The 12244-nt window shown below is 47.8% G+C and overlaps 1 protein-coding gene across 2 annotated transcripts in view; it reads right to left on the bottom strand.

Moving 5' to 3' along the window:
• Positions 1-8187: 8187 nt before the first annotated feature.
• LOC145713984 (cAMP-dependent protein kinase catalytic subunit PRKX) overlaps positions 8188-12244 on the bottom strand; it is a 68538-nt gene continuing 64481 nt past the window's right edge. The window contains exons 8-9 of one of the 2 annotated variants that reach the window (XM_081792933.1): positions 10262-10410; positions 8188-8468 (exon numbers count right to left, since the gene is read on the bottom strand). In XM_081792933.1, the coding sequence (XP_081649059.1) occupies positions 10285-10410 (126 nt within the window). In that variant the 3' untranslated portion in view covers positions 8188-8468; positions 10262-10284. The remainder of the gene's footprint in view (positions 8469-10261; positions 10411-12244) is intronic. The other variant, XM_081792932.1, reaches the window with a different exon arrangement.

Below are 12244 nucleotides of genomic sequence, written 5' to 3'. Positions count from 1 at the left end.
TGGATTCTTAAGGCTCAGAAGCCACACCTCTGATCTGAAGTAGTCAAGAGAAATGCCTGGAAATCCCCAGTACCTCTTTTCCTTGGAAAAGAGAACACTCCAGTATATCAAGAACTCCCAACGCCTGTGCAGATCGTGCACAAGAATTAGGAAAGGTTCGTGCAGGGTCCGGCTGCCTCGTCGCCAGCTGCCAACAGCTGACAAAGATATTCCACCTCCATTAGGAAGGGAGGTCCATCCAACTGGATTCCCAAAGCAGACTGTAAAATGTAACGGCAATATCCAACGACCATGGGAATTTTGACCCAAAGTTGTAAAACAGAAACAACCAAAAAGGAAAAAAAAAAAGTTGGACCCGTTTTCTGTCAAAGTATAAATTTATAGAGATTGAGAATCAGAGCTGTGGAAAAGAAAATATTACATAATGACGGACCATTAATAACTGCCTTGTAAAATGCTCCTATATCGGCCAGAAGGTGGGTGTGTGCCATGTGGGATAATGGTTTCTTCTCGACCCCAGCTGGCTTTCAATCCTGCCTTCAATCGCCAATACCGAGCTCTGATTTAACACGAAAAAGTAAAGAGAGTCAGTGTTTTTTCTAACACGGACCAAGACAGAAGCGTGGGTCATGCATTCAATTCGCTGGGTCCCCACTAGTACTAAAAAGGGGCGCCTGGGTGGTTCAGTCCACTGAGCGTCCGAGTTTTGTTTTCGGCTCAGGTCACGATCCCAGGGTCATGGGATTGAGCCCTGAGGTCGGGCTCCATGCTGAACGTAGAGCCTGCTTGGGATTCTGTCTCTTTCCCACAACGCCCCTCTCCCCTATTTGCATTCTCTCTCTCTGTCTTTCTCGCTCTCTCAAAATAAATAATAATTACAACAATAATAAAAATAATAATAAATTTGAAATGAAAGAGTGTTCTATTTACACATTAATAAAGCCACATTTGCTCACCTTTGGTTTCAGGTTTGGGTTCCAGATAGTTCTGCCAAACACGCCACAGTGAGGGTCTGAAAAATCACAGCTTATGGGATCTCCTCTTAAGCCCCAAGGCTGTGTAAGATTATATTCCGTAGCTAAAACTTAAAAAAAGACAAGAAATACCCAGTGTTGGCAAGGATGTGTAGAAAAAGGCCCCCTCGTGCACTGTTGGTGGGAATGCAAACTGGTGCATCTGCTCTGGAAAACAGTACAGAGGTTCCTCAGAAAGTTAGAAATAGAACTACACTACGATCCAGTAGTTACCCTACTGAGTACTTAACCAAAGAAAACAAAAGCATTAATTCAAGAAAGAAAACAAAAGCGCGAATTCAAAAAGACACACACGCACGCCTACGTTTACAGCAGCATAATATTTACAACAGCCAAGATACAGAAGCAACCCAAATGTCCATCAATGGATGAACGGATAAAGAAGATGTGGTCTATATATACGATGGAGCATAACTCGGCCATCAAAAAGGATGAAACCTTGCCATTTGAGACATGGATCTAGAGGGTATCACGTTAAGTGAAGTAAGTCAGACTTAGGAGAACAAATACTATGATTTCACTCCTACGTGGAATCTGAAAAGCCACACGTATGAATAAACAAGCCACCAAAAAGCAGAAACAGACCCATAAATGCAGAGAACAAAGCGGCAGTATGATGGCCCATGGTGGCTACACATGTGATGAGCGCAGTGTCACGTGTAGAAACTCTGTCACGTGCCGAACTCTGTCCACGGCAAAACGGGTATTTCCAGGGCATTATAACGCCAAGAGCTCAGATCTCGGACCTTTGTTCATTTCCCACTTACTGGACTGATACCACTTTGTAAACCTTGCCCGTTGTGGGGTTCCCCCCTTTTCCCAAGGCACTGGTTTTAAGCGTCCTGCACACAAATTCTGATTCATTATTAAGACTCGTTCTTTGGCCAGTGGCTTTCCGAGACATTGCTCCCGAGGGGACTGTAAGAGCTGACTCTGCACCGGGCTGGAAGCCAGACGTGTATAACGAGATATGAAAGCCTGAGTCTTTTCTCCGTGATGTCCTTGAGAATGAAGATCGTTTCGGATGAAACTGAAGGCCAGCAGGTCTCCGCCTCGGCTGGTCTTTGGCTAGGGAAGAGACAGGGAAACGGGGAGTCGCTGTTTGGTGGGTATGAGGTCTGGGTTACGCAAGATGAACATTTTTCGGAGATGTACTGTCCCACACCGTGCATAGACCTAGCAACCCAGTAAAGTGGACTGAGCATTTTGTTGACGGTCGATCTCCTATTATGTGTTTTTTACCACCATCGAAAAAAAAAAAAAGCTTATCTCAGCTTCCAAGTTCACAGGGTTTACAAGACCGTTTCTCGCATGCACTTCTGGAAGGAAACGTGCCTGTTCAGATAAACCCTGGGACCGGCAGACTGAGTGGGGGTTTAAGGAGATGGTAGTTTTCTGTGTAAAACAAAACAAAGCATCAAATGCCAAATTCTCGCATAAACACAGTCACTGTAGGTCTTGAGCATTTGACAGTTTTATCCAGTGTCCAGTGTTTTCGGGAGAAGGAACACAGAGAATCTGGTTCTTAGCCTCTTTAATGAACGTCTCGTTAGTTTTATTATGGAAGCGTCACATGGTTCACTGGAATGAGCAGGAACCAGATGTAGCATAAATCTGAGCTCCGTGACGTATTAACTGCGAGATCTCAAACAAATGACTTCGTCTTTCTCAGGCTCAATTCTGCTACCTTTCAAGTGGACACATATCCTCTCGTTCAGAGTATTTAAGTCCCAGATGATAATGTGTGCCCAGAAGTGGGATTGCTGGCTATGCTTTAACGTTTAAAGGAGCCTTCCTACTATTTTCCAGAGTGGCTACACCAGTTGGCATTCTGACCCGCAGCGCACCAGGGTTCCAACTTCTCGATACCCTCACCAACGCTGGTTAGGTCTTGTCTTTTTGATGAGCCATTCTAACAAGGGGACGTGATAACTCACTGTAGTTTCGATCGGCATCTCAAAGAAATGTGTGCACAGCGCTGTTCACTGCTGCACTATTTATTCACAAGAACCAAGATACGGAAACGATGAATGAATGGAAAAAAGAGATGTGACACAGAAGCACCTAAGTTTTCCTTAGCGTTCTGGGGACAAGGTTATCGGATCCTTCTCACAAAAATGCAAAAGGACGGTAAGAGACTTGCATGAACAGAGTGTGCAGTGACTCTACAGAAATTCCCTACGTCGGCCTGCCTGTCCCTGAAAGATTCCCTCTTCCAAGGGCTCTCCACGAGAGGGGTGCACGAGCTTGGTCAGCCGGTAAACAGGCTTCTGTGTGACCCTCAGTTGGTCGCGACATTCTGCTCCCCGGCTGCAAGTGACATCAGTGTTATCAGCTATACACGACTGGGCTTCAGTGATGAAGGCAGGATGTTTTTACCAAGCGGCAAGGGTCAAGCCATGTGAGTAGAGGGAACGTGCAATCAAATAACGTATTTGTTGATAACGATGACGGAGGCACATTTTTAACAAGCGGCAAAGGCAACGTGCACGGTCACTCTCAGGCACCAGGTAAGAATCTGGCAAAGCGTGGCCTGAACAACAGACCCGGCCCCTGAACAGTGCTTTGTTTTAATAAAACTTTATCGGAACACATATTGTCTAGGGAAGCTTTCGCGCTCTCTCACAGACACAGTGTGCCCTGTAATGCTGAAAACATTTAGCATCTGGTCCTTTGCAAAAAAAATGATACAATAATACTGTATCGTGTATTTGCAAGTTGCTAAGAAAACAGAATTTAAAAGTTGTCCTCACAAGAAAAATAAGTTTGTAAGTATGTGTGGTGATGGATGTTGGCTACCCGTACTGTGGTGATCATTTCTGCAATATATGTGGGCACCCAATCTTTATGTCGTATACCCGAAACTGAATAGTGTCCTCTGTCAATTATACCTCAATAAAAAAATTAAAAGTTGAATTGAAAAAGAGCCAGGGCTGGCCCCTGAACTAGACGAATATAGAAAAGCTTATTCTGTGAATGGAAAAAGCAGAGCAGAAGCAGGCTCCTTAAAAGTTACAAAGTTTTATTAAACAATCCTGGAATGAAGAGTATTATTACATAAATTAGGCAGCAGTAAAATTTTCCTAGGGTATATATACAAATCACAGTGATTTTCATTGTGCAAGATTTGAAAGGATTAGCGACAGGCTATTTTCTTTCTCCACGTGGGAAGCTGCGATGACCCTCCCCATCCCCACCCAGGAATCCCCGTGCTGGCTCGCCGGGGCGCACCGCACCCGCAAAGGCACTCCGTCTCGCGTCTGCGGCCACCCCACTGGACCGCCACGGGGACCCCGCAATGCGCGGGCGACCCAGCCAGGTGGCCCCGTGAAGCGCAGCGCAAGAGAGAAGGAAGCTACAGTCGTCACCCAGAGCTGAAAAGCCATCTCAGAGCGCAAGGCGCGCTGAGCGTCAGAAGGCCACAGCTCCCATCCGCTAAAGCACCCACGGAACGACACTTTCTCTCCGTTACTCTAAACACAGGTGCCGACCACGGAAGGTCCCATGGAAGTGCAACAGAACGGGTTACAACACAGTAATTTATAGGGAACTGTGACACAGGACTTGCCTTCTACTCTGAAGGTCTGTTCCCTGGGATGCGAAAAGCAGACTCCATAGGAACACGCAACGCTTGCTGACAACTCATGTCCTGCCCTCCACCGCCACTGAGACACGCACACACACAGACACGCAAACACACACACCCCAAACTGCCCACACGCATCATTAACACCAGCGGTCGTGTGCTTGTCTTCTTGGTTTTGGTAGGTGGATGTCGCCCCCTGAAGGCGGCATCATGAGAAGGATCTTCTCACCTCCGTGAGAAAATGGGACACACGGCACACAGGACTGGCCCCACGCCGACGAAACCCACACTCGGTGGACGGACCTCCGGGAAAAGAACAACCCAAGCCTCCCATGCCGGGATCCCCGCCGTGGGAGCCATCAGGGGCTTCTGTGAACCTATTTGTTTCCGGATGTAAAATCAACTGGCTGGAAAAACAAAATCCAACCGAGTATTTCTCCCACACTATGATAACCACGTAGGTGGGACGACAATTTTGAAGTCATCGTGGGACGGGACTCGGCGTGATGCGCTCCCGGGGCGGGGGCAGCCCTGGGGACCCACGGGGTGGGGCGCTGGGGTCTTTAGGTGAGGGCACGGATTCATATTTTCACAGTTAAAGTGGTCCAAAATCCAGAGGCAACTCAGGTCATACAGGAAAGGGCCAATGCGTCCCACATGACGCGACTGGGGTACTGGGGATTCTGGGGGTGGGAACACCCACGGGAGACTTTGAGTAGAGCAGAGAGAGTGAAACACAGCAGGGCAGCAGATGCTTACTCACAGGTGGCTGGGCAGGGGTGGGGAGAGCGATGTGAGAGCCTCACGATGGTGTGAGCGGGGCACGCGGCTGACACGTTGAGTTGGGCTCTCTTTCGACGCGTCTTGACTCCAGCCTCAGAAACCACGATGTGCCCCTTGCCTCAACAGATCTGTGCACGACACAGAGGGTTCCCACCTGTGTTGTGCAAGAAGGGGCTGGATGTCGTCCAACAAAATGTAGGATATGCGGTTACGGCCAGTTGCGACTTTATCACCTTCTGAGTTTTGAAGATGTGTATCCAGGCGGGCTGGTGCCCATCCCCTTAGTAAAAAAAAAAAAAAAAAAAAAAAAAAAACAACGACACCCACCCCTACATACTTCTTTGCGAAACATTCATTTCCTGAGGATGCTTTTTTAACGGTGTTTGTATTTCAGAAAATATTGCCAAGTCATAAAATTGCATAGGACAAAAGGACTGTACAGTTTTGTTTCTGGTGCGAATTTTGCGAACATTTCCATGACGTTTTTTCACGGCTTTTTTTTTTTTTTTTTTTTTTTTTTTTGCACACGGATATTTGATCAGATCCCTGAAGATTTGAGAGTGCCCCCCACCAAGTAAACTATTTTTCAGTTATATATAGTGACGGTCCCGGGGGTTTGGGACTCATTTTGATTACGCCAGTGTTTGTATGACATCACCCTGCTTCATTTACAGCCCAGCCACGGGCAGTTAACACATGGCTTGTGCCACTTGGAATATTGAAATGGCAAGAGTGAGCTTAACACCATCTGGTATTCTTGGAATTCCTTTTAATTTTTAATTTGTGTTGCATGGCTGATGGCGGATGACGATGTTTTTAAAGAACCGTGTGATCGAAGCGTTGCAACGTGGGGTTGTTTTTGTGTGTGTGCATATCTGTCCAAAATTAAGGCAATGCATTCCGTGCTATCTTGATGCAATTTTCATGCCAGATATTAAATCCGGGACGGTGAGCACGAAACCCAAAAATAGGCGTTTGGGTCCACGTATCTCCGCACAATGTTTCATCGTGTTCAAGAAAGGTGTTTCATTTATTTTTGTTTTTCTTAAGCACAAAGCTCCAAAATAATAATAATAATAATAATTTATTTTTATACGTCAGAGAAGGCGAGATCCCTGCTCTCCCTTGTGGGTTTATATCGGAGCGTACAAAGTGACTTTGTTGATTCCGTTTTGGAACATTCAATGGTGAAATAGTTTAGAATCCGCTCGATGTGTGGCCCGTTCTGGACCCTCTCCTTTGTCCAAATAGGACGGGGATCGCTCAGCACAGACCGAAAGCACCACTCTGCTGGAACACCCTTTGAAAAGAATTGTCGAGTTCGTCATTATAAAGAGTTTATTTTGCTAAATCTTGTACTCACTCTGACCTTCTCATCGGAGGTCCACCTGAAGAGCAGGTCATTTACGGGAAAGGGGGATACGCTGGACGCCTTGAATTTCACGGTCTTTTAAAAGCTTTTTTATGTGCTGTTCACTCTACATTCAAGTACCAAGAGCCCCGGCCTCCTGGGCGTGTGAATGGCATCTGGCCGGACCTGACAGACCACTGCATGGCCTCTGACACTTTGCTGCTTCAGAAAAATGCCTGACTTCCCCACAGGGCAGGTCGTTACACCCGTAGATGTAGCTGCAGAAGGGGTCGGAGGGGGCGCCTGGGTGGCTCAGTCAGCTAAGCGTCCCAATTCGGTTCAGGTCATGATCTCACAGTCTGTGAGTTCGAGCCCCACCTCGGGCTCTGTGCTGACAGCTCAGAGCCTGGAGCCTCCTTCGATTCTGTCTCCCCCTCTCTGCCCCTACCCCGCTCACACTTGATCTCTCAAAAATAAATAAACGTTAAAAAAAAAAATGAGAAGAGTGGTTCCATGCACAGAAAAGGCTTTTGCAAGCGCAGCACTGGAAAAGTGTCTCCGAAGGTGCAGACCCAGCAGGTGACTCAAGAACACCTGAGCTGCAGAAAGCTTGAGAGGGTCCTCAGGCGACCCTCGCCCCACACCCACGTTCTCCAACACACCTCCCAGGGTATGCGCAGCTCCTCTCCTGGCTGCCCGAGGACACGGATGTTTCCAGGCGAGCATGGGAAGAAAGGAAGGGGACAGAGGGGTCTTGGACGTCTGTGGAGGTGTCCTCCTGGCGTCGCCCTGGGCTCTGGAACCTACTAGTTAAGTGCACAGACATCCCTGCAGCAGAAGGTCCTGGTTGAGCCCTACGACCAGTCACACGGACAGAGGTGAGGAGCTCTGCGTTTCCAGAGCACTCACAGCCAGGGGGGAACGGGCAATCCCGTGAGGCCCGTACAGCAAAGTTCAGAATCAGGAAGCGGAAACACAGGGCAGAAGGTCATGGATCACGGACAGCACGGACCCCGAGGACGTCTTTGCGCATCCCGTGTCCTGGGAAGAACCACATCTAGCAACACGCTCAGTGTGGACCACTCCACATCTGCCTTTTCACCGTGTTGCTAGATGTGTCTCTGCCCTTCTGTTTCAAGAGCTAACGTCACCAGGTATGACGCACTAAAGACAAGAGACGCGGACCCACCACACGAAATTTTCTTCACCGCCTACGAAATGCACAGGAGACGACACAAAATGCACACACCGTATCCGTTTTAGGTTTTGTCCCCAAGGAAACAGATTCTTGAAAGAGCGACTCGAAAAATAAAAATCACAGGCTGTGCCAAGTACGAACATGGACATCAACGCACGATTTGCACGCCACTCATACAGTCTTTTTACACACGCACACGCACACCATCTGTGGTGACGGCGGAACACACTGAGTTCAAACTTATAAAGTGAAGTCTGGGAGGAAAACCGAGATATCACAGTAGGTTCATCGCACTAAGAGAGAAGACAAAATCTACAACCAAACAATTTTCCAAAAGTTCCTACTGTGCAGTAGATTTCCAGTTGTTTAAATAAGGCCAGGTCCATGACTTTCTACGGGTCTCCAGGCTCTTTATATACATCCAGATATATAGAAATACGGAAACGTCCTTATCCCGCGTAGACGACCCCTCTTCTGAGCAATCAGTGTCCCCGGCAGGTTCAAATGGTCCTGTTTCTCCCAGGAGACAAGATAAAGGATTTGGTTAGTTTGCAAAATAACGGGGTCAATTTTGTAATAACAGCAATAACTCAAAAGGAACTCAACGATACGCACACACAGGAGGAAACTTTTTCAATGAAATTCTTATTCCAAACATCCACAAGCAGGGATCGTAAGGGGTGTGAGATGCTTAATAAAACAAAACACAACAAAACTAAGCAGTCTTTTTACAAAAAAATTTTTTACTGTTTATTTATTTTTGAGAGAGAGAGAGAGAGTGTGAGAGAAGGAGGGACAGAGAGAGAGAGAGACACAGAATCCGAAGCAGGCTCCAGGCTCCGAGCTGTCAGCATAGAGCCCGACGCGGGGCTTGAACCCACAAGCGGTGAGATCATGACCTGAGCTAAAGTCAGACGCTGAACCGACTGAGCCCCCCGGGCGCCCCCAAACTAAGCATTCTTTTAAAGGTGGGTCTCAAATGTGATAGGATGGTGTCATGAATATAGATCGCATGGATTTCACAAGCAAATCTCGATCCTGTCTCGATGGGCTTCACCATAGAACCTTCCAGTTAGACAGAACACATTTTATTCTGAGGTCAAATAAAAGCTCAAGTGTGAGCTATCTCCCTTCCAGCTGTCCTAACATCGTCTTCCTTGGGCTAAAACACATGGAGAAGGCACTCGCAAAGATGAACAGTTAAGACATACAGTTATCAGTCAGCTCTGGAGGGCAGGATTCACCCTGAGCCTGCCTCTCATCCGTGGCAGACCATTTCGTTTCCCGAAGAAATACCTTCCTGCACGGAGACTCACCCCTGATGACTGAGCACGGAAAATGCCGGATCTCTGTTCCGCCCCGTGTGCAAAATGACGGAGACAGATTAAAACGTTGGGGCACCCGAATGGCTCAGTCAGTCAAGTGTCCGACTGTTGATTTCGGCTCAGGTCACGATCTCAGGGATCAAGCCCCACGTCGGGCTCTACACTGGCAGCTCGCACCCTACCTGGGATTCTCCTGCTCTCTGCCTCTGCTTATTGTTCTCTCTCTCTCTCTCTCTGTCTCTCTCTCTGTCTCAGAATAAATAAACTTTAAAAAAAAATACGAAAATCAAAGTCACCACATAGGCATATCACTGGCAATATGTCGCCTCTCTTCCTTCACATCATTTTTCTTGCCTTGACATGAGAAGCAAAGCCATAAACTCAGACATTCCGCAGACACAGAATCAGAGACCTTTGCAGGTTCCAAGACATGACAGACTCAAAACCCATCCTTCTAAATGTCACACTGAGCTTAGCCAATTTCATACGAGGGGTAAGCTGGTATGATCACTTTTTGGTGAAAAGGGACCTAAAAAAAAAATACCTTTTTGGAAATACGTGATAAGTGTTACGGGGAAGGTGGTGTGGAGCTCAGGGCTTCCAGAAAAGTCGAGAACGCAGGGAGTTTTACGAAAGGAGGCATGCGTCTCTACATTCGGGCACACACACACCTTGCAGGGCTCTTACTCAGACGTACGGATTGTGTCCCTCAGGTCTGTCTGGGGAGGAGGGTGTGGGACGCAATACTGCCTCTGGGCCACCTTGAGTGACACCTTGAGTAACCTTGAGTAACATGTCCCGGGGGGCCGGGGGTGGGGGAGTGCTTCTTAAACAAGCTGATGCTTGGAAGGACCAGGTCAAGTTCTGCTCCCCCGCTCGTGTCCCACTGGATGAGGGAAGCCCCTGTCTTGGTCGACGCAACATCCCCTTGATGAGAGGACGTGTCAACCTCACTGGAGTGCAATTACGGAGAAGAAGATATACCTTCCACGTGTGGATTCGCGTCCTCAGAAATTCTTGAAGACTTCCAAATCCTTCGGCGAGACGGGAGGGGCCGCGTTCCAGTCATTGTCGGGATAGGCTTCGAAGTTGGAGGTATCGCCCTCACCACACAGCTTGGGCACGATGGGTGGCTGTGGGGCCCGGGCAAGACACAAAGGCACGGTTAGGAAGGAACACCGCGCACCGGGAAGGGACGTGCGTCGCAGCGTCTACGGCTTTACGTAAAAATGGAGAGGAATTGAAAAACAAGAATAAAAAGCACAGAGAACCCAAGCCGTCTTTCCTTTGCTTACGAACGTGGGAAGTTTCGAATCTGAAACCGTGCCAGTTTGAGGCACGAAGAGAGGAAACACGCTACCCAGCAGTTGCTCCTTGAAGTCTAGAGGGAGAACTACCCAGATCGCTTGTTAAATGCAGATTCCCAGGCCAGCCGCGGTCTCAGGGATTCTGAGGTAGCTGGTCCAGTGGCCAGAGTTTGGGAAAATCCCAGAAAGATGTCAAGCCTCAGTCCTGCGTTGGTAAAATGAGGTGATCGGCATTGGATAAGAGGTCGGCCAAGGTTTCCCGTAGAGGGCCACTGAGTAAATGTTTTTGGTTTTGCCGGCTGTAGAATTTCTGTTGTGACTGCTCAGCTCTGGCACTCCAGGGTCAGGCAGCCTCAGACAAAATGTGAATGAAGGGATGTGGCCGTGCACTAATAAAACTTTATTTATAAAAATAAGCAAGAGGCAAGGGTGCCTGGGTGGCTCAGTAGGTTAAGTGTCTGACTCTTGATTTCAGCTGAAGTCACGATCTCATGGTTCATGGGTTCAAGCCCCATGCAGGGCTCTGAGCTGACAGGGTGGAGCCTGCTTGGGATTTTCTGTCTCTATCCCTCTGCCCCTCCCCCATGTGCGCACACGTGAGCTCTCTTTTTGTCTCTGTCTCTCTATCAAAATACATAAATAATCATGAGAATTTAAAAAAATAAGCAAGGGGCTTAGGAGGAAATAGAGTAAGAGACTAACACTCAGCTATGGCAATGCATACCTTCTAATATCTATTTGGTCTGGGGTTTTTCATTTTTTTTTTTTTTTTTTTTAGTGTTTATTTTTGAGACAGAGACAACGTGACTGGGAGAGGGGCAGAGAGAGAAGGAGACACAGAATCGGAAGCAGGTTCCAGGCTCCGAGCTGTCAGCACAGAGCCTGACGTGGGGCTCGAAATCGCGAACCACGAGATCATGACCTGAGCAAAGTCGGAACACCTAACTGACTGAGCCACCCAGGCGCCCCTCTATTTGGTTTTTGAACAACGAAAATATGTTACTTATTGAATTGGAAAAAAATAAGTCAGTTAAGACAATAAAGTACTTAAAAGTTAAATGCAGCTCATTGAGACATTGGTGGTCTGGGCTGAATGTTAGCTTTTGGGTTGGGGGGCCAAGCATTAGCATTTTTTAGGTCTCTCCATCGAGTCCAAGAAGTATAAGGTTGAGAATGTCACTGTTAAGGAGTCGTGTCAAAAGTACATTCAGTTTAGGGAGGCTCCTGGGTGGTTCAGTGGGTAAAGCGTCCGACTCTTGGTTTCGGCTCAGGTCATGATCTCGCAGTTTGTGGGTTCGAACCCCACATCAGGCTCCATGCTGACAGCGTAGAGCCTCCTTGGGACTCTCTCTCTCCCTTGCTCTCTGCCCCTTCCCCAGTCACTCTCTCTGTCTCTCCCTCAAAAATAAATAAATAAACTTAAAAAATGTTTTTCAAAACTACATTCAGTTTAGGGGCGCTTGAGTGGTTCAGTCAGTTAAGCATCTGACTTCGGTTCATGAGTTCATGGGCTGCACAGTTCATGAGTTCAAGGCATTGAAGTCACAGTTCATGATCTCACAGTTCGTGAGTTCAAGGGCTGCATCAGGTTTTCTGCTGTCGGCTCAGAGCCTCCTTCAGGTTGTCTGCCCCCCTCCCTCTCTGCCCTTCCCTGTCTTGC

Source organism: Panthera onca, chromosome X (genome assembly GCF_046562875.1).
Source record: "Panthera onca isolate mPanOnc1 chromosome X, mPanOnc1 haplotype 2, whole genome shotgun sequence".
In the NCBI taxonomy this organism is placed as follows: Eukaryota; Metazoa; Chordata; class Mammalia; order Carnivora; family Felidae; genus Panthera; species Panthera onca.
The sequence above is the reverse complement of the archived record's forward strand: the minus strand, read 5'-3'. Positions and strand labels throughout refer to the sequence as shown.